Genomic DNA, 21,149 nt, shown 5'->3' with positions numbered 1-21,149 from the left:
TTTTTAAGAGACCTTTGGCTGCTGCCTTGACCTGAGAAGACCTTGAGGAGAGAAAGAGAGAGAGGGAGAGAGAGAGGATCTTGTGAGGGGGAGCTTGTGAGGGGATTCACAAGGGTTGCTTCAAGGATCGCTCTGCTTCTTCTTCATCTAGAGTTTCTCATCCGTGGAAGGGTTGGTAGAGGTAAGGAGTAAGCATCTGGTTGTTGGTTCTCTGCCAGCTTCAGGAGGAAGCAAAAGGAGATAGGTTCTCTGCCTTGCCGGGGTGGCAAAAAGGAGGTTCTTGTGAAGGCTTCTCCGCCTAGCCGTGGGGGCTAAAGGAGAGTCATGTTTTGTAGTGCAATACTTGGAGGGTGCCTCCAAGGAGTGGACGTAGGTCAAGTTGACCGAACCACTATAAATCTCTGTGTTATTATTTTCTTGCTTCCACATTTTAATTTTCCTATTTGTTTTTCTCGTGGTGTGATTTTGGTTTTTGTTCTTTGTGAAAAGAAATTTTTTGAAATACCAAGTCACCCCCCCCCCCCCTCTTGTTTAGCTTGGGACTAAGTTCATAGGGCTTAACATCTCTAACGAACTATCAAAAGTGAGTAACATCATCAGTATGTTGTTGCTCCTGTACAACAACGTGGGGCTTAAACCATGTCTCCCACTGGTCGAATCGCTCCACCAGCTGATCCAACTGAGAGTGCTGGTGGAGCAGAGCAGGTGCAGGAATAAGTGCAAGAGCTACCCCCTTCTCAGCTCCCTCAGCTTCCTCATGCTGCTGGTGGAGACGAGTACTATAAAGAACATGGAAGGAGTTATTTGAGTAGAAGGCGGGATGAAAATTTAGATGGGTAGGATATTGGAAGTTGTATTTAAATTCTAGGACATAGGCAATGATATATCATAGGGAAAGATTGGGCTTCCTCCTATGTCCTGGATCTCAAATACTAGTCTGATGCTCAATGTATCAAAAAATCAAATCATAGGCATTAAATTTACTATATACCAAAATGTAAAAAGTGGTGATTAAATGGAGTGGAGTGATATGAATGTGATCACTAGTTATTGGAAGAATATAGGTGCAAAGGACATGTTGGATTCTCCTAGCATCTTTGAGTAAGCTGCTAGATTCTCCAACATGAAAGGAAGCATTAGTATTTCATAGAAAGTGGTTGGTAGAAGCCCAGTCATAGTCAAGATCTGAACACAGGGTGTGGAATTTATCTCTTGTGGTAGACAGTTGTATGAGCTCTTAATAATCCTGATAAGTGATTTCGATAGGTCGTCTATTCACATAGGACTGAAGATCAATAAAAGAGGAATTGATGCGAAGGTTAGAGAAGAACTCAAATAGTAAAACTAAATTAAATGGAATAGTAAGAGTAAGGAGGAAAGTGATTAGTGTGAGAAAATAGATTAAGGATAGGATAAGAAAGAATGTGTGGGTTGACAGTTTGGGATACAGTGATCCTGGCCATCTTGTACCTCTGATAAGCAGCTTGATCGGTCACCTTAGTGAATCGAGGGTCCAGATTTTCCCTTGAGGAGCATCCAGAAGGCATGCGACACCTCTTTCCACCTATCATAATCAGGAAATCATAAGGGAAGTAAGAGCAAAGAGGGTTGAAGAAAGATTGTGTCAGAAAAATTAATTGAATGCCTCCATTTTTAAAGAAATGATCTGATCATCCAAGATGATCGTAGAATCATCCAGGATGATAGGGTACAATAATTGCATCCAAGATAATTGGTCAAAAAGGCAGTAATATTGTTTAGGATGATCAGATTTCATTTGGGATGATAAGACACAGGAAATCGTCCCAAGGAGTCATTCCGGATGAACGTTGAAAAAGTAGATTGCCTGGGATGATTAAGTGGATCATCTAGGATGATTAGTAATAGATGATTGTACTGGCCAAAATTAAAGTTGTGTATCAAATTTTTCCACATGGATCATCCAGGACGAACATGTGTATAATCTAGGACGATCACCAATAATTGAGCAGAAAATGTGAAGATCATCCAGGATGAGGAGGATAGTCCAAGATGATCACGAATAATTGAAATAGGAGATGATCAGATTATCTAGGATGATCAGAAGCAGAAGAGTCAAACCAGCCATCAAATAAAATTTCAAGAGTGAATTGAACAGATCATATCCAGGATGATATGAATATCGTCCAGGATAATATGACAAAAAGTTTCAAATTAGGGGACGGATGGAGATGATCAGAGAAGGCCCAAAAATATGAAAATTAACTTAAAAAGGATAAAAATAAAATACAAAAAAAGATAAAAACATAAAAAAGAACAAAAAAAAACATTTTTTAATCAAAGTTTGAATATGAAAAAAAGGATAAAAATAAAATACAAAAAAAAGATAAAAACATAAAAAAGAACAAAAAAATATTTTTAAAAAAAAAATATAAGAATCAATGAGTTAACATCATTGAAATCTAAAAAAATGGTAGAATAACTAATCATGTTAGCCCTAACTCAGACTTCTTCTTAGGGAAACTGTCTTTTGAAAACAAGGATCTAAATCAGAAAATTAATTAGATAAGAAAAAGAGATATGTTTATAACATGGTTTCAAAAATATATTTTATAGAATATTATATCAAAGTAATTAGTCACGATCATGAATTCCAAAATCAAGCCTTTGAAAAATATTAAGTGGCACATGAATTCTTCTAAGATTTAAAAATTTTGAAAGAGAAGAAGCTTGCTTTTGATGGATTCAGCTTATGCCTCTTGAAAATATAATTGACGCTCTTTGCACATCTTTTGATTTTTGATACACTTTATGTATGTATGTGTGTGTATATATATATTCAATTTGCCGTCATTACGTATCTTGATTTTGGCATTATTGGCCACTTTTTTTTCATTTATTTTTTGCAAGCTAAATCACTTTTTTCAAAATTCTTAAATATTCTCAGTTGTGATTATATCTTCCAGATATTAGAGAAAAAAAACTCACTCTCTAATATAAGGAAGAATGAATCACAAAACAGAATAAAAAATCATATGAAAAATGTAATGACAAGATCACGAAAAATCTGAAGGTAAAATAAAGACTTTGAATATTATATATATATATATATGATTATTGTAGCAAGATTGAAAAAGATTTCAATTGGTGTTGAAAGTGTCAAAGTCCAGTGGTTTAGTAAAGGTGTCAGTCAGTTGATTCTTAGTTACCACATGGTGTAACTCAGTGTCTCCTTTGGTCACATGATCTCTAATAAAGTGATTCCTTATGTCTATGTGCTTGGTCCTTAAATGTTGGATAAGATTCTTAGAAATACATATGGCACTAGTGTTGTCACAAAAGAATGAAATTGTGCTTATAGGTAATCCTAAATCTAGAACTTGCTACTTCAACTAAAGGACTTGAGCCATATAACTCCCTAAAGCAATGTACTTAGTTTCAGTAGTGGAAAGTACAATAGAATTTTGCTTTCTACTAGACTAGGAGACTAAAGACTGTCCTATGAATTGGCAAGTCTTATAAGTGTTTTTTCTATCCACCTTATATCCTACAAAGTCAAAAAAAGAATATCCAATAATCTCAAAAGAAGTGCAATGCCTAGAATATCAGATTTATAAGTTTTGGGTCCCTAAGAATTCTCTTAACTGTAGTCAGGTGGGATTCTTTAGGATCATCTTGAAATCTAGCATAGAAACAAACACTAAACATTATATCAGGTCAGCTAGTATTCAGGTAATGTAAATATCCAATCATCCCTCTGTACTTCTTTTAATCAACTAATTTTCCAATTGGGTCCTTATCCAAATGAACACTAGAGGTCATGGGAGTATTAATTGGCTTATCTTTATCCATTTCATATTTCTTCAAGATGTCTTTTACATACTTTGATTGATTTAAAAAGGTTCTATCATCCAGTTTCCTTATGCTAAACCCAAAAAGTAGGATAACTCTCCCATCATACTCATCTCAAATTCTCTACTCGTTATTTAAAAAAAAAATCAACATATAATCTTTTATCATAAGATCCAAAAAGTATATCATCGACATACATCTTAATAATGAGTAATCCATCTCCTACTTTCCTTAGAAAAAGGGTGGTGTCTATGCTCCCCTTAATAAACTCTCTCTCTAGTAAGATTGTTTTAAGCCTCTCATATTAAGCTCTGGATGCCTGCTTTAATCCATATAAGGCCTTTTTTAATTTGAAAACATGATTTGGAAATTGGGAACTCTCAAAACCTGGGGGTTGCTCTACAAACACATCCTCTTTTATTACCCCATTTAAAAAAGTACTCTTAACATCCATTTGAAAAAGCTTAAATCCCTTATAACAGGTAAAGGTTAGTAGCACTCTAATAGCTTCCAATCTTAGCTACAAGGGCAAAGGACTCCTGAAAATCAATCCCTTCTATTTTATTGTACCCCTTAGCCACCAATCTTACCTTATTCCTAATCATTCATTTTATTCTTAAATACCCATTTGGTTCCAACTATACTTTGTCCCTTTAGTCTTTCTACAAGCTCCCAAACATTATTCCTAACAAATTACTTTAATTCCTCTTACATGGCTAAAATCTAAAACTTATCAGAAAGGACTTGATTGATGTTGGTGGGTTCAATCATTGAGATAAAGGCAGCGTGGTTTACTTCCTTCCTAAGTCCATGCCTAGTCCTAACACCTTCAGAAGGGTCTCCTATAATCAGCACTTTTGGATGACTCAAAGAATATCTCCAATCTTTAGGCAAGGTGTGTGTAGGTTCAACCCTTTCCTCCAAATTTGCATTTTCCACTCCTTGGGTAATCTCACCTACTCTTTTAGTGTTTTGGGGCTCTACCCTCTTCTCCAAATTTTCAACTCCTTGGGTTATCTCTCTAACTTCATCTTCATCCTCAACTCTAGACTTCTTAAGATCAAATTCATCAAACACTACATGAGTTGTCTCATCCACCACCAAAGTCCCCTTATTAAACACCCTGAAGGATTTTCCCACACTTGAATATCTTAAGAATACCCCTTCATCAGATTTTGGGTCAAATTTTCCTAAGTGTGACTTCCCATTATTAAGATTGAAAACCTTACAGCCAAAGACATGGAGGTGGGAAAGGTTGGGTATCCTACCCTTAAGGATCTCATAGGGTGTCTTATCAAGTTTGGCTCTAACATTCACCCTATTCAACACATAACAAGCAGTGTTTATCACTTCAGCCCAAAAGTGTTTTGGAAGTGAATACTCAATGAGCATGGCTCTAGCGGGTTCAACTAAGATATGGTTCTTTCTTTTAACTACTCCGTTTTGCTGAGGGGTCCTAAGAGCTGAGAAGTTATGATTAATCCCCTTATCCTCACAAAAGTCTCCAAATCTCTCATTTTCAAACTCTCCCTTATGGTCACTATGGATGGTCAAAATCTCATAACCTAGCTTTTTTTGAATCCAAGTGAAGAAGGATCTAAACTCATCAAAGAACTCATTCTTATATGACAAAAATCTAATCCAAGTAAACCTCGAGTAGTCATCGACAATCACAAATCTATTGACTTTTCTCCCTAAGCTAGCAGTATTAATGGGTCCATACAAATCCATGTGAAGGAATTCTAAAGGTCTAGTGGTGCTAATGTCCTTAATGGAGAGAAAAGAGTATTGGACTTGCTTCCCTAGTTAGAAAGCATCACAAAGGTGGTCCTTAGAGAACCTAAGCTTGGGGACACCTCTAACTAGGTCTTTCTAGGTCACTCTTCTAAAGGGCTTCATACTAGCATGACATAACCTCTTGTGCCACAACCATGAATCATTAGCAATATTTTTTAAGTAAAATGAGGCAGCACATTCAATATTATTTAAGTCAAGCATGTAAACATTGTTGATCCACTTTTCCTGCAAAATAGTATTGTTATTTAAGCTTATAATGTAAGTATTTGCCAAGAATTTTATGATGAAGCTATTATCACAAAGCTGACTGATGCTGAGCAAGTTATGTTTCAGTCCATCTATAAGAAAAATATTTTCAATCAAAAGGTTCTTGGAGTTTTTGATTATACCTGCGCCCACCACTTTCCTGGTGATGTTGTCTACAAGAGTAACCTTGCCTCCAGCCCTAGCCTTCAGCAAAATGAATTGGTTAGCATCTCCAGTCATGTGCCATGAGTATCCGCTGTCCAGGTACCACAATCTCTCATGAGACCTTTTGTGAGAACAAGCCTACAAAATCATCAAATGTTAGATTTAGGAACCCAAACATGTTTGGGTCCCTTCCTATAGAAAAAAATAATATAATACAAGTATGATATGCTATGAATCATGCAATTTGGGTCTCCGCACCCAATATGTACTATGATGAATAGTGCAAGTGTGTGAAATATGTTTTAACATGCCATATGAAAAATATCTAACACCAAGAAAAAGATTTACTAATATACTCGGGTGATGAGGCTTCCTTTTAAAGTTATGTGATGCATGCAATATTGATTTGTTATTTTCAAAAGCTTTGAGATTATCTAATTTCTTAAATTCTCTTTCTAACTTAATATGAGATGACTTTTAAGGAATCATGTGCATCAGATAATTTAATATACTTTTTTTTAATACATCAAACTCGTCAAGTAGTGTCATATGATTGCTATCGATTATAGAGTGATCGTTAAGTAAAATTTCATACTTTTTTTGTAAATTTAAAAATACCAATTTCAAACTAGCATGTGATTTCTTAAGTTTCCTATATTATGTATGAATTTGTTTAGAAACTTTAAATAGTTACTCGTAGGTTAGTTCACATACCTCTTCTTGATCACTTTGACCAAGATTATTGTCAAACATCAAGCACAAGTTTGTTGTCACTTCTTCAGCTTCAGTCTCAGAGGAGTCTGATGCAGAATCCACCTAGAATGCCTTTTAGAATCTCTTCTTATCCTTTTTGAATTTAGGTTTCTCCTCACCCTTCTCCTTGGTTAAGTGAGCTTTAAGTGTAGGATAATCAGCTTTAATGTGTCCCGGCTTCCTGCATTCAAAACAAATCATACATTAAAATTCTTAAAGTTTTTGCTACCCTTACCTTTATTCCACTTTTGGTGGTTCTTATGCTCTTCCTTAGAAAGCTTTTGAATTGCCTTATGATTAAGGCAACATCATTGCTTTCAGACCCAGAAGAGTGAGTGTCCGTGTAGTTGTCCTTCAGCGCCATAGTTTTCTCCTTCTTCTTCTCACCTGCATCATAGTTTCTTTGATTCACCCGTTGCTCATAAGTAATGAGTGATCCAAGTAAGTTATAAATCGAATAGGTATTTAAATATTTAGATTTAGAAATTGCAGTAATTTTAGCATCAAAGGAAGAAGGCAAACATCTCAAAATTTTATTAACCTTTTCATAATTTGTGAGTTCTCTTCCTAAAGCATGCAATGAGGTGATAATTTGAGTAAATCTAATATACATGTTAGAAATTGATTCATTAGGTTTCATATGAAAAAGTTCATAGTCATGCAATAAAATATTTATCCTTGATTGTTTGACTTCTTTGGTTCCTTCATAAGTGATACACAAATTATCTCAAATTTCTTTACCAGTAGCACAAGTTGAAACATGCATGTAATCTTTAGATTTTAAAGCACAGAAAAAATAGTTCAAATATTTCGCATTAAGTTGTGCTAAAACCCTATCATCAAGAGTCTATTCAGTGAAAGGAAGTGGATCGTCCCGAGCGATCTTGCGATCATCTAGGACGATATGATTATTCAATCAACCTTAATTGATTTTCTTAATTATCAAATTAATTTAGGCATAATTGTGCTGCATTGTCCAAGATGAAGTCTTGGATGATGTCAAAAAATAAAAGCTACCTAAATAAATCCAGCAATTGATTCTTTCTGATTTGAGCCTATTGTCCCGGCCGATATAAATATCATCTGCGCTTAATAATCTCTACCTTAACCAAGTTGTCCTAATTATGATTTTTATTTTTAATTGATCATCCAGGCCGATTTATGGATCGTCTCGGATGATGTGACCAAAAATAGTAAACTCTAAAAATAGTCAGAAATTTTCTCTCAAGTGTGTGTGTGCAAGTTTACTTAGCATCATAAAACACTTTATTTAAAATTGATGTAAGAGAAGGAAAAGATTACAAACTAATTAAGACCTAGTCTATCTAATCTTGAGCTGGTTCAAATTGTAGTTTTGATCTTGTGGACCTAAAAAGTTAGTAGGCAAGGCAGTCATAGAGAAACAGAAGTGTTTGCTATCATTAAAATTTTATTCCCTAAAATTAGATTCTCAACATATACTCTTCTATTTCTAGGGTCCTCTTATTAAAGATTCTATAGGCCTTACCTACAGATGAGTAACCTAAGAAGATAACTTTATAAGACTTGGGATCAAATTTTCCTAAGGGTGATTTTCTATTGATTAAGATGAAACATCTACATCCAAAGACATTCAAGTGAGAAAGGTTTGGAGTCCTACCCTTAAGGAGTTCATAAGATATCTTTTTTAAGTTTGGACCTAACATTCACCCTATTTAAAACATAATAAGCAATATTCACTACTTCTTCCCAAAAATACCTAGGGAGTGAATTCTCATCTAGCATTGCCCTAGTAGCTCCCACCAAGATTCTAGTTTTTCTTTAAGTTATTCCATTTTACTTGGGGGTTCTAGGGGGAGAAAAATTATGTTCAATTCCTATTTCTTGATAGAAGAATTCAAACTTGTCATTCTCATACTCTCCATCATGATCACTATGAATTGTTCAAATTTTACATCCTAATTTTATTTGAATCCAAGTGGAGAATGGTCTAAATTTCTCAAATAACTCACTCTTGTATGCTAAGAATCTAACCTAAGTAAATTAACACCATACAACCTGCCACCAGAGATGTGTATGACTACTCCGTTCATGTTCTTAACTCTGATTATACCTAGACCACATAATCCGAAGGCAAAGATTGATATCTATTTGCAACCATTAATTAATGGCCTCAAATTATTATGGGAAGAAGGAGTGCTCACATATGACATATCAATAAAACAAAATTTTCTCCTTCGAGCTGCTTTACTGTGGACTATCGGTGATTTTCCAGCTTATGGTATGTTGTCTGGTTGGAGCACAGCAGGAAAATTAGCATATCCTTACTGCATGGAGAACAGTAAAGCTTTCACATTAAAACATGGAGGGAAAAATACTTGGTTTGATTGTCATCGTATATTTCTAAATGCTAATCATCAATTCCGAAGAAATAAGGAAGCATTTGTTAAAAACAGAATTGAGCGATCACCTCCTCCACCAAGATTAAGTGGTGATGAGATACTCCAGAGACTTTCCAACATTCCAACAATTATTGAGTATCCAATGCTATCAGAATCTAAATTTCCGGGTTATGGTGTTCAACATAATTGGATTAAAAAAAGTATTTTCTGGACATTACCTTATTGGAGAACTAATTTGATAAGACATAACTTGGATGTTATGCACATTGAGAAGAACTTTCTGGATAATATTTTTAATACAATTATGGATGTTAAAGGCAAGAGTAAAGATAATGTCAAAGCAAGGATGGACATTAAAGAGTTTTGTCGGCGAAAAAATTTGGAGTTAGTAACAACAACTGACGGTAAACTAATGAAGCCCAAAGCTCCTTACTCTTTCACGTTAGAGCAAAAAAGAATGATATGTCAGTGGTTTAAAGGTTTAAAAATGCCGGATGGTTATGGATCAAATATAAGCCGATGTGTTGACTTGAAATCTGCAAGGTTATTTGGACTCAAAAGTCATGATTGTCACATAATTATGGAGGTTCTTCTTCCGATCATAGTCAGTATGTTACCCGATTACATATCAAATCCGTTGATTGAGCTTAGCATTTTCTTCAAAGATTTATGTTCATCTAAACTAAGTGAAAATGCTTTACGGAGGTACGAGGATAACATACCAATCATCCTATGCAAGTTAGAGAAGATATTTCCCCCGGGTTTTTTTGATTCTATGGAACATCTTCCAGTCCATCTACCTTACGAAGCTAGAGTTGGTGGACCTGTACAATATCGTTGGATGTATCCTTTCGAAAGGTAAATGTGTTAAGATTATTATTAATTACTCAAATTTTTTGAATCAGTTAAGATAACATATTTTTATTTGATTAATAGATATCTGAACAAGTTGAAGAAATATGTTAAGAATAAAGCACGACCAGAAGGATCGATATGTGAAGCATATTTATCTCAAGAAACAACACACTTTTGCTCCTACTATTTCGAGCCACATGTAAGGAGTACAAGAACAAAAATGGGTCGTAACATGGACTTCGATGTAGAAGAACAATCACATGCTACACTAACAGTATTTAGAAGGCAAGGAAAGCCTAGTGGCAAATGTGTTGAAAGATATCTCAACGATTTAGAAATAAATACAGCGAATTTGTATGTACTACTGAACTGTGAAGAAGTTGAGCCAATCTTAGAGTAAGTTCTTACATAATGTTAATAATAAATTAGTAATGTTTATTTAAAATACTTATGTATTATTTGTCAACAGGTATTTCGTAAGCAATTTGCCCTTGACAGATTCAAGGGAAATTGAGCAAGCTGTTGCAAATGAATTTCCAACTTGGTTCAGATCATATGTGAGTACATTTTTTTTTATAAATTTAAATCTTATTTATTATCAAAATTACTAAAATTTGAAAATATTTTTAGGTACAAAATCCTGATAACAAATGTTTCGATAAAGGTTTGCAAGCATTAGCATGGGGTCCAATGCGAAAAGTAAAAACTTGGCCAATATATATAGTGAATGGTTTCAGATTTCATACCAAATCGTGGAGTGAAGGAAGAAAAACTGAAAATTGTGGAGTATGTGTTAGAGGAAACACTCATGAAGAAGATGAGTGTGATTATTATGGTATTTTGAATGAGGTCCTTGACTTGGAGTACCCAGGGGAAGATGAGAACTTTGTATGCTTATTTAACTGTCAGTGGTATGATCCAGTACAAAATAGAGGCACAAGGGTTCATCCTGTGTATGGTTTAGTAGATGTTAAACATAGTAGAAGATACGGAAAGTTTGATCCATTTGTGTTAGCAAGCCAAGCTATTCAAGTTTATTTCAGCAAATATCCCAGTGGTCGCAGAGACAAACAAGATTGGCTAGCTGTCATAAAAACAAAAGCACGGGGAATAATTGATCAACAATACATTGTAGCAACTGCACATCAAGAGGATGAGATGTCAAGTTATATGCCTGTTGAAATTGAGGATATGCCAACTACAACCTCTATTATTGAAATGGAGTTAGAAGATGTCAATAGTTCAACTAGTTCAGAAGAAGAAGAGAACCAGGATGAAAGTGAAGATACTCTTGAGAGTGATGAAAATAGTTTTGATGATTCTGATTAGTTTCTGTAATTTAGAATTGTAGAATTTAAATGTTATGTAATTTTTATTACTGCTTAGAAATGATATTGTATTTTGCCACCTTGTCTTTTATTAACTGCTTCATTAACTGCTTTATTAACTGCTTCTCGTAATTCATTACCTGCTTCATTAACTGCTTCATTAACTGTTTTATTAACTGCTTTATTAACTGCTTTATTAACTGTTTTATTAACTGTTTCTTAATTATTTTTGTTTTAATATTGCAGATGGCTTCAGGCGACGATCCTCCTCGTAAATCATTTGCCTCAAAGTTCCGCCGGAAGAAGATTACGACTAGCAGAGTACCCACACAGACTGAGGTAGGTGAGGGGCCTTCAGTTGCACCAGATCTACCTACACCACCACCGCCACCACCTGCCAGGAGCCAGCAGCCTTCACCAGAGCAGGGTCAGGGACAGTTAGATCCACCTCTTGTTGCACCTCCATACTTCCCTGGCCACTTCCCTCCCAGCTCGACGAGTCCTCGCTTCCCCTCTCCAGATCAGACACATGCTTCTCCATTCTATCCATATTACCCCCCACCATCATCACAGGCTGCTGGTCCATCCACTGGTCCTCACCCTCCTTACCCTTACCCATATTACTACCCCTATCCGGTGCAGCATGAACAGGGTGGACCATCACGACCACCAGAGGTTGGCGCTACCGATCCTGCAACAGCAACAGATAAGCGTCAATACATCGAGCCTGACGGCGATAAGTAAGTTCAATTTAAGTTATTCAGTTGTTTTTATTTTGATATATTACATGTTATTGATAAACAAAGTCACTTGCAGCTTCAATCCTTCAAGGCCACCTATACATATGATCCGGGATATAATAAAGAATAAGTATGATGCTCCTTACTTATCCTGGAAGAAGATCCCAAAGCCTGTTAGAGATATGTGGTTTGGAGAATTTCAGGTATATTTTTTTTTGTATGATTTCAAATATATGATTTAATTTGTACTAATCTTTTTGATATTGCCTAAATTTGTACAGAAAGAATTTAGGTGGTTGCCTGAGTACAGCACGAGGATCAGATCTAATTTTGAGAGGAGAGGAGCGACCCGTCTCAGAGACATGTTCACGGACATTAGAAAGTCCGGGCAGAGGCCTAATTGGATTGGAGAGGGCGTTTGGGCAGATTTGAGTAGTGCTTGGGCTACCCCGGAGTTTATAAAAATGAGAGAGCAGAATAAACAGAACAGAGCCTCTGACTGCGGCGGTTTAGGAAGCTCTCTTCATACTGGTGGATCTGTACCTCATACAGAACATAGGCGGCGACTGGTAAGTGTTTTGAATTGGTTTATTACATATATTTATGTTAGTATAACTAAGCATCAAATTTTCAGAAAGCGCACCTGGGTCGGGAGCCAACACCATTGGAGCTGCATACAAGAACTCATCAACATCAAGCTGACCAGAAGTGGGTTGATGAGAAATCTAAGAAGGCTCATGTGAGTAAAATTTTTTGGATTTTTAGAATAAAAATTTATTTTAATAAAACTATTTGTAACTTGCAGGATGATTTCTTACGAGTTAGAGAAAGTAGGCAGTCCACTGGCGAGGGATCATCTTCTGGATCGGCCCATACTTCTGAGTATCAGACATGGTCAGAAGTTGTTGGTGGAAGACAGAGGGGGAGGGTATATGGCATGGGTTCACAAGCTTTTGCTATTGAGGGCAGTTCATACACCTCTGCATTCCATGATCCAAGTGGAGCTGAAGAATCTGTAAGTGAGAGGGTTGCAGCACTTACTAGAGAGATTGAAGAGATGAAAAGGGTTCAAGCTAGAGAGAATGAAGAAATGAGGAAGGCTCAGAATGAAATGCAAGCAGAGTTGCAATCCTACAGAGCTGGAAAACAAAGGAAGAAGGACCAACAGGAGCAGCCATCTGCAGACAGTGAGGATACCGATGATGATTAGATGTTTATTATGTTTGATGAATGTATTAATTAGAACTTGTAAACTTCTGAACTGGTGATTGTAGCATTATCATGAACTATCTTGTGAATTTGTGATTGTAATGTTGTGATGAATTTTGTATTTTCTGGTTGTGATGAATATAGCGGCGTGTTGCCCAACATATATATGCTTTTTCTGCAGGTTTAGACTTTAGGGTGAACCTCCCTCAAATAGAGGGGATGCTGTCAATTTTTTTTTTCAGGTGCTACAGGTTTCCGGCGGCTAACCGGCGGTTTGGCCGCCGGAAACTACGATACCGGACGGGTAAGATATAGCCGCCGGTGTTATTATTAAACCGCCGGTGAATACCGGCGGCTTACCGACGGTCACCGGCGGTTCTACGATGGACGCACGACGGTTTAAACCGTCGGTAATACCGACGGCTATAACCGCCGTCAACCGCCGGTAAGTTACCGGCGGTCTAACGGCGCCGTCCGGCGGTCTAATGAACCAGACGACGCCAGGTTTAACCGCCGGAAAACCGTCGGTAATGTGACCGGCGGCTTACCGGCGGTTTAAATACCGGCGGCCTAACCGCCGGCAAACCGACGGTTAAAATTCCGGTGGTCACCGGCGGTATTGGCCGCCGGAAAACCGCCGCAAAAATAAACCGCCGGTAAAAGGCCGTCGGAATTTGTTTCCTACGCCGTTTTTACCGGCGGTCACTAAACCGCCGTTAGACCGCCGGTATTTTGTAAAACCGCCGGTAATCTTACACTAACCGCCGGAAAAAACCGCCGGTTTTCATTGTTTTTCCTGTAGTGAACTTAAAAATAGTCTCCACAAGAACTCTCTTGTTCTTGAAAACATTCCCTTTCACCTTCACATACATATCATGATAAACATGCTTATCAATTTTATTATTCTCTCTGTATTTCTTCAACAAACGCCTGAGTACTCTCATCTTCCTCATCCACAAGACCTTGGTGGGGAGTCTGGCTTCCATGGTACCCTTTCTCTTACCATATCCAGAATGTCTTCCCTTGCGCTTGGCCTCTGCGAAGCGTCTGGACCGAGATCTTGAGTGAATCTTCTCTGGTTTCTTGATAATGAAACCTTCATGAACAAGTTTTCTGATATTTTGGCGAGAGTTGGCGAAGGAGATGTGGTTAAGTTCTTTGGGATCGAGCCAGATTTTGCCTTTGCCGCAGTTGAGAAGGCTTGCGGCCAGCCGTTTGTGCAGCTTAAGAGAGGCCGCCATGGATTCTGAGGTAAGCAATAGGTGGAAGATAGAATGAGAGAGATGAGAGTAGAGCTTGCATTGTGATATATTTAAGGGAGGGGGAAGGGGAGGATTGCTTGGAGCGCAAGTCTGAGAAGTTGTGAGCTCCAAGACTTTGATGGAGTCAAAACTTCATGGGATGGATTTTCTAATGAGATTAATAAGTTTTGGAGTCAACAATTGGATTTATTTTATGATTTTTGTAATATAAGTTTTGATTGGTTATGTATATTGAGTTTATTTTAGAAAAAAAAAATGATTTTAAAGTTCATCTGGATTAAGTTTTAATCTGAATATTTTGTGTATATAACTTCATTTTTAACCAAAAAAAAATATATTTTATGTATATTATTTCTCTTTTTATTGTAACATAATAGGAAAAAATGGGTTTTTGTGATAATTGCGTTTCACAACCGAGGTGAAATGCAAAAATACGATTTCATTTGCGGTTCGTTTGGACGTTCGCGGGAGCTACAAACGGGCAAATGACATTCAATTAGAGATACTCTAAATGACCTATTGCTTATTGATATATTTCAATGTCAACCTTACCCTTATGTTATTCGGATAATATAATCCAAATATAATAAAGCACAATCTTCAACTTTATAGATAAATCCCTGAATATTTTACAAGGATTTACTCGTTGTTTAATTTATCTTAACATTTCTATTTATGAATGGGAAGGCCTTAAATGCTTGCTTTTAAGAATGGGAAGGCCTCAAACTATCCTATATTATACTAGTATATTATTTTCATCCCCCGTGACAATTGATCACGGGAGGAATAGTAAGGAATGCAGGCGCGCGTGGGTTAGAAAGTGCGGGAGCAAGAGCTGGAGCAATGGATTGAAACTCACAATGAAGGCCGGGCACGAGAAGGAATAGGCTCGGTTTGACGGGTTTGCTCATAGAGTTAGTACAAGGAGCCGATCAGATCTCAACAGGCGCACATGTAGTTCTTTGGTCATAAAATCTGACCAAGGTGGAGATTATTGTGTATTTGTCCGATTTTAGATTATGTTGTTAAAATGGGGTATTGAAGGATAACTTTAGTTAAATGTGAAGACATTTAAAAATTAAGGTGAAAATAAAGTTGACTAACACCCCCGTAAGGGAAATTTTTTGTGGGCCAAATGTCAAAGCTTGTCACGTAGGACATTACGAGAGTGTCAACGATGCGGGTTTGAGCGAAGTTTTTGAAGATCATTGGAGGATTGCAGGTTGGCGGGTTGCATGAGATGGATGAACAGAACTAACTATGTTAGTGAGATCGATATACTTTTGTGATAAAGGTGGAACCCTTATTTTATGGTGAGGTGGATTTGCATGCGTGTTCTCAAGCTAAACTGTAGACCTGTCAATTTCGGGTCACAGGTCGGGTTCGAGTCGAACCTGAAACTGACCCGACCCTATTCGGTTCGTTTTAACCCAACTAATTTTTTTGCAAACGGGTCGATTTTTCGGATAGGAACCCGACCCGCTTCGGGTTGAATTTTTTTAGTTCCAGAAGGGTGCAGCGGCAGCGATGCCGGCAAGCAAACCGAGCGACGCGACGCTAGCGACTACGACGCGACGCGAGCGACGACGCTGCGATGTGACACAAGGGCAGGCGGGTGCAGAACAGCGGGGCAGCGGGCGCGGGGCAGCTGGGTTTCCGGGTCATTCCCGGGTCAATCTGAACCAGACCCGATTTTGCAAACGGGTCGATTTTTAGGACCTGAACCCGACCCGCTTTGGGTTTGGGTCAACCTAAACCCAAAATTTTCGGGTCGGGTTTTCGGATCGGATCCAATATTGACAGGTCTAAGCTGAAGAGCCCCAACTAGTTGTTGATCTTGATGGAGGTGGGTCCCTTTGCTTTGTGTTGGAGTTGGCTGCCATACCCCCAATAGGAGCTTAAATATTTTATTATGAGATTCCTCCATCTTACTACTAATGCAATTTTTTAAGGGTGATCATGATGTACCTTCATGAGTAGAGTTGAACTCATCAAGGAAGAAAATGGAAAAGCCTAACAACTTGGTTCAAAGATAGATCCTTGTAATCATGATCATTGGGACAAGAGGCTTCATTTTTTGCGAATACTATTCATGTTGGCCATCGAATTTATGCGCGTAGGGTTTACAATGGTGGTATTTTCTTCAAAAAATGATGTCAAACTGTTGTGTGCTAAGAAATTCATGGCATTAGAATGATATGGTTCCAAAATGATGCATTCTAGAAAATTTAAGGCATTAGAGTGGTAGAATTTTTGTGGCCTACTTTTGTAGGGAGATCTCACATACAAACTAATAAAAAGATTGTGAGACATCATAGATTTTATATAGAAAACTTGGGAAGGAAAAAACAAAGATACCTAGTCCAACAAAAATAAGAATTTACTCACCCTTCAATTAAAAAAAGATGAGATTAAAAGAGTAAGTGGTTGGTAGAAAATAACATTAAGTCAACAAGAAATGAGAGGCATTTGAACGTTGTAGCCAAATGAGGGTTTCTTTGAATTTATTTTAAAATATATCAAATTAATCAAGGTTTATATTACAATAATCTCAAAACCAGTTAAGCCAATTATTTGTTTTTTTTACAAAAAATCGAGGGAATCCTAACTCAAAATTTCCTTCTGTCTTGTGCAATTCTCCTAACATATATTCAGATCAATTTCATACGATCACATGACCAAAAACAAAATTTTAGCAGACCTTAGTAGAATAATGATGGGAAGAACCCTTAGGGCATTGGAAGACAAAAAAATTCCTTGATTGTGGTTCAGGTGGCGATGTTAAAGCTCTATATATAACTGGTTGTTACCAATCGAAAGAAGACAATAATCAATTGTTTGGTATAAGATGTTCAACTCTATAAATGAGATTTCACATTCTGTAAAAATGGTTTTAAGTTAATTTTCTCTTGCGCATGGCAAGACTCAAAGCTTTGGAGGATGCAACAGAAACAGGGGCTGGGCCAAGATATTGTCCATGAACTTGTGAAAACTCCAGAGAAAACAATAATTCAATTAACTCATCAACGATACTTCAGTAATTTAGAGAGAATAATTGAATAGAAGATATGGAAAACAAACAACTAGGGTGGAACAAATGAGAAATCACTGTAGAAAAAACGAAGAGTAAAGCAGCTGCCGGAGATTGGTGCAACTTCTAGCAGTATTGAGAAAAAAAAAAATCTAACTTTGTGCTTAAACTAATAATTCTTAAACGAAAATCAGTGCCTGAATTCCCGTAGAGACTAAAATCTTCATGCTCAGTAGCAGAAATTTATTATCGTCATCATCATCATCAGTCTTATTTAAATGCCAGAGCAAGCAGCTATGTAAGTTGCTTAGAATTCCTTCAGGAGAGACCGGACCTGCTCTAGGGTTACGAACAGGACAATGGTGAAAGGACCCTGACGAGAAACAGTAGGAATAAATCCCTTATAAAGAGCCATCGGCCCCTCCGCCTTCACCGTCTTCACCACACAGTCGATTGCCCCAGTGTAGGGAGGCGCCTTCCCTTTCTCAACCCTCATATTCATCACCCGCGTCTTAACCACATCCACCGGGTTTGATGCTACCGCCGCCACTAATCCCGCCGCGAAACTAGCCGCCACGTGCGTCGGCAATCCATCAGGTAACAATCTCCTCCCAATAATTGCCTCCTTGGCCTCATCATAAGTCGCCAGCTGCGAAGCCGTCACGATCATCGCCCTGTTCACTGTAAGCGCCGAGCCCCGCCAGAGAGACCCCAATCCTTCACTTCGTAACATCTGCCCTAGGGCATCAGCCACTCCTCGATAATTCCGGCGATCTGCAATCGGAAGCCGCCCGTCCGCCTGCATTCGCACCATCGCCACATCGGCGGGGTTACCAACCGCCGCACCCACCGCACCGGCTATTAAACCAGCCGCGATCTTCTTGTGTAGCGGTAGAGCCGCCGCCGTGCCTTCGGAAGACATTTTGGTCTTTAGGATGTCGTAGAGACCCATGCGGGTGGTGGAGTAGAGGGTTTGGCGGAGTATGGTGGCCGAGATTCCGGAGAAAAGAGCGGAAGGACCCTCAGCGCGAAGGATCTGAGCGCCAACGGACAGGAAACCAGGGCGGCGCAGGGACGGGTTGGAATGTGGGATCGCAATGGGGCTAGAGCCTGGGAAGGCTAGGGCAGGGCGGAGGGCGGGCGCCGCCGCCGCCGATTCGCCCTGCAGCTGCAATCGGACCTTGATGAGATCGAGCGGATGGGTGGAGCAGCCAGCGACGATGGAAGCGATGCCTCCCTCCACGAATCCCTTCAGACCCATTACTTCAGATCCGAACGAAACCGGTTACCAAAATTTTCAGTAACGAGAAAGATCTAAAGAGAGAGGATATTGGGGCAGCGAAGATGGGGGCGTGTTCTACCAATCAGAGCTAGGGTTCATCTCACTGGAGACGTGGAGATGGGAATGAAGGCCGAAAGCTATACAAGAGAAATGGGGAACGGCCGTTCTCTGAGACATGAAAGGCTTTCGATCTAATGGTTGATTTTCGAGATGGGGAAGAAGAGGCACAACGTAAGCTATTTATAGCAGAGGGGTGTTTCTCGTCCGCCGTAACAACCCTTCTAGGTTTTTTTTTTTTAAATTCCAAAATATAATATATAATTTTCTATTTAAGTAATAAAAAGTTTTAATTGGGCACAACTTCTTAAACAAAGGGGAGAATCCTAAACTAAATTTTAAAACTTGGGTAAGTTTATTTTTTAATTAAAAAATCCTAAATAAAAATTATATATATAAATGCTAAATCTTGAATAATAGATATCGCATTAAATTTTATTTATTTTATTTAAATGAAATATATATCCTTTTTTTTAATTAAACTATCAAAATACAATTAGTTGCTTTGAGTCGTCAAATAACATTTTAAATCCTATTTTTAAAATTATTTTCTTGATAAGAGAAATAAATAGTCAATTAAAAATCAGGTCCATCAAATTGTGGAAATTTCCTAATGATTGATCTCTCTTCGATCCCTCAGGATAAAGGCGCCCCATTTTGTCAAAATGAGAATGGCTTTTGCTCAATCATTTCATCTTCATCGTCCTCATCGACCACTTCGCTCACCTTAGTATTGTCCTCAAACTCAAAGAAATTAGCCTCAAAATCAATTTTCGAACTCCGTCTTCTTTTTCTTCCTATGAACTTCTTCTTTTTCTTCCTTAGATCAGCTAGAGAATGTCGGCGTTCACCGTATGCGATCTCGCTGTTGTGAGACTCGCGCCTTTGTACATATTGAAATGAACAAGAAAAACAACTATTTCTTCTTTGTCTGCAAATTTAATTTAGGTTCTTTTTCTAGGGAAACTCACGGAGGAGCTTAAACGTTAATATTAAAAAAGGGTACAAGGTCCTTAAAAAGAATATCCAGCTTGCTAATGCTTGACTAAGCTATACAAAAAGTCAAAAGAAAGCCTATGACCCGATGATTCCCTATACTAAGAATTACAAAATCACATAATAATATTATTAGGCAGCCAAGAGTCATCACCATAAAAAGGAAATATTTTTAAAAACATTCAGTGAAATCTTACTGCAAAAAAGTTCTGGCTTGCCCACAAGATATATAATCCCTTGAGCCTGCTAGAAATAAAAACTGCTAAAGAAAAACATGTACATAAGGATATATACATAACAAAAAAATTTATAAAGAGATAAGAATTGAAACCGATTAGAATAATAAGATAAAAAGAGAAATCCAATTCATTAAAGAAATCCAATTCATTAATTATGAAGAATTTTTTATTTGATGCAATCTAGATGCTCATGGTACAGACCTTGTAATCAGATAACAAAAAGAACACAATAGTGTTGTAACATTTGGGATAAAAGAACAAAACAGATTAAAACATAACCAGCTATAGGAAGTATACATAATCCGATCCATACAGTGCCTAAACCCATAATAAGAAAGATCCATCAGGACTAAAACCAAGGATTGAAAACAACTATGCCAGATGATGTAATATCACGGAAGAGATGTGAATCTGGGGTATACCATCACCTAGAAATGATACAAGTCATTCATATCATACTCCTTCCAACCATGCTTGATATGTGAGTGGGGAGTAAACAGGTCAGCTGTGTGGACAAAAAAGGTAAACTTGAAATTAAAAAGGAAAACCAAGAGCATTTTGATAATAGCATGGACCCAAACTGATAAAGGTAAAAGGTAGAGCCACCTTGAGGAAAAAACAACAACATAAGGAGTAAAGAAATTTAGATTAATCCACTCATATATTAAATAAGTAAATAAAACCAAAAGAAACAAATATGCAAAAAGCACAAAGACCACAACAAAATAGCAAATAGGCTAAGGTAGAACATAATTGACTCTAACATAAGGAAGTCCCAAACAGTCAAGCTAGCCATCCCCACAAGTTTGGTAGGAAGAGAGGACCCCATATATTCCACGAAATCCATCAAATTACAACCCAAGTCAGCTAAAAAATCAACAACAACATTGCCTTCCCTATAAATGTGAGTTCTAGAAAAATTGATAAGCGAAAGGCATTGCGTTTCTCTAATGATATAGAAATAAGAGGGATTAGCA

The 21,149-nt window shown here is 37.6% G+C and overlaps 3 protein-coding genes across 5 annotated transcripts; 1 reads left to right on the top strand and 2 right to left on the bottom strand.

Moving 5' to 3' along the window:
* The first annotated feature begins 11,847 nt into the window (after window positions 1–11,847).
* On the top strand, window positions 11,848–13,826 carry LOC110109143. 3 transcript variants are annotated; one of them, XM_028696818.1, is made up of 4 exons: window positions 11,848–12,299; window positions 12,378–12,665; window positions 12,731–12,835; window positions 12,902–13,826. In XM_028696818.1, the coding sequence occupies exons 1-4, from the start codon at window positions 11,886–11,888 to the stop codon at window positions 13,304–13,306; spliced, it is 1,212 nt and encodes a 403-aa protein (XP_028552651.1). In that variant the 5' UTR covers window positions 11,848–11,885; the 3' UTR covers window positions 13,307–13,826. The 3 variants fall into 3 exon arrangements, with proteins under 3 accessions (XP_028552651.1, XP_028552648.1, XP_028552642.1); XM_028696815.1 differs by having other exon boundaries at window positions 12,731–13,162; window positions 13,196–13,826; XM_028696809.1 differs by having other exon boundaries at window positions 12,731–13,826.
* LOC110109146 (60S ribosomal protein L19-1-like) lies at window positions 13,812–14,546 on the bottom strand. Its single transcript, XM_028696800.1, has 2 exons — window positions 14,176–14,546; window positions 13,812–13,986 (listed from the first exon to the last, which is right to left on the bottom strand). Exons 1-2 carry the CDS (start codon window positions 14,544–14,546, stop codon window positions 13,812–13,814), a joined length of 546 nt encoding a protein of 181 aa, XP_028552633.1.
* Window positions 14,547–17,577: 3,031 nt separating this feature from the next.
* On the bottom strand, window positions 17,578–19,101 carry LOC110109147 (mitochondrial uncoupling protein 5-like). The gene has a single exon (XM_020840086.2). The coding sequence runs from the start codon at window positions 18,857–18,859 to the stop codon at window positions 17,906–17,908; it is 954 nt and encodes a 317-aa protein (XP_020695745.1). The 5' UTR covers window positions 18,860–19,101; the 3' UTR covers window positions 17,578–17,905.
* Between the last annotated feature and the right edge of the window lie 2,048 nt (window positions 19,102–21,149).

This window comes from Dendrobium catenatum, unplaced genomic scaffold (genome assembly GCF_001605985.2).
Source record: "Dendrobium catenatum unplaced genomic scaffold, ASM160598v2 fragScaff_scaffold_86, whole genome shotgun sequence".
In the NCBI taxonomy this organism is placed as follows: Eukaryota; Viridiplantae; Streptophyta; class Magnoliopsida; order Asparagales; family Orchidaceae; genus Dendrobium; species Dendrobium catenatum.
The sequence above is the reverse complement of the archived record's forward strand: the minus strand, read 5'-3'. Positions and strand labels throughout refer to the sequence as shown.

Bases quoted from the DNA above. Each gene is read 5' to 3' on its own strand.
- LOC110109143 (XM_028696809.1), top strand. From the start codon at position 11,886: ATGCTTCTCCATTCTATCCATATTACCCCCCACCATCATCACAGGCTG. The intron at 12,300-12,377 runs GTATATTTTTTT...AAATTTGTACAG, and splicing joins TGTGGTTTGGAGAATTTCAG to AAAGAATTTAGGTGGTTGCC. The intron at 12,666-12,730 runs GTAAGTGTTTTG...TCAAATTTTCAG, and splicing joins CAGAACATAGGCGGCGACTG to AAAGCGCACCTGGGTCGGGA.
- LOC110109146 (XM_028696800.1), bottom strand. From the start codon at position 14,546: ATGGCGGCCTCTCTTAAGCTGCACAAACGGCTGGCCGCAAGCCTTCTC. The intron at 13,987-14,175 runs GTATGTGAAGGT...AAAACGGCGTAG, and splicing joins AAGCATGTTTATCATGATAT to GAAACAAATTCCGACGGCCT.
- LOC110109147 (XM_020840086.2), bottom strand. From the start codon at position 18,859: ATGGGTCTGAAGGGATTCGTGGAGGGAGGCATCGCTTCCATCGTCGCT.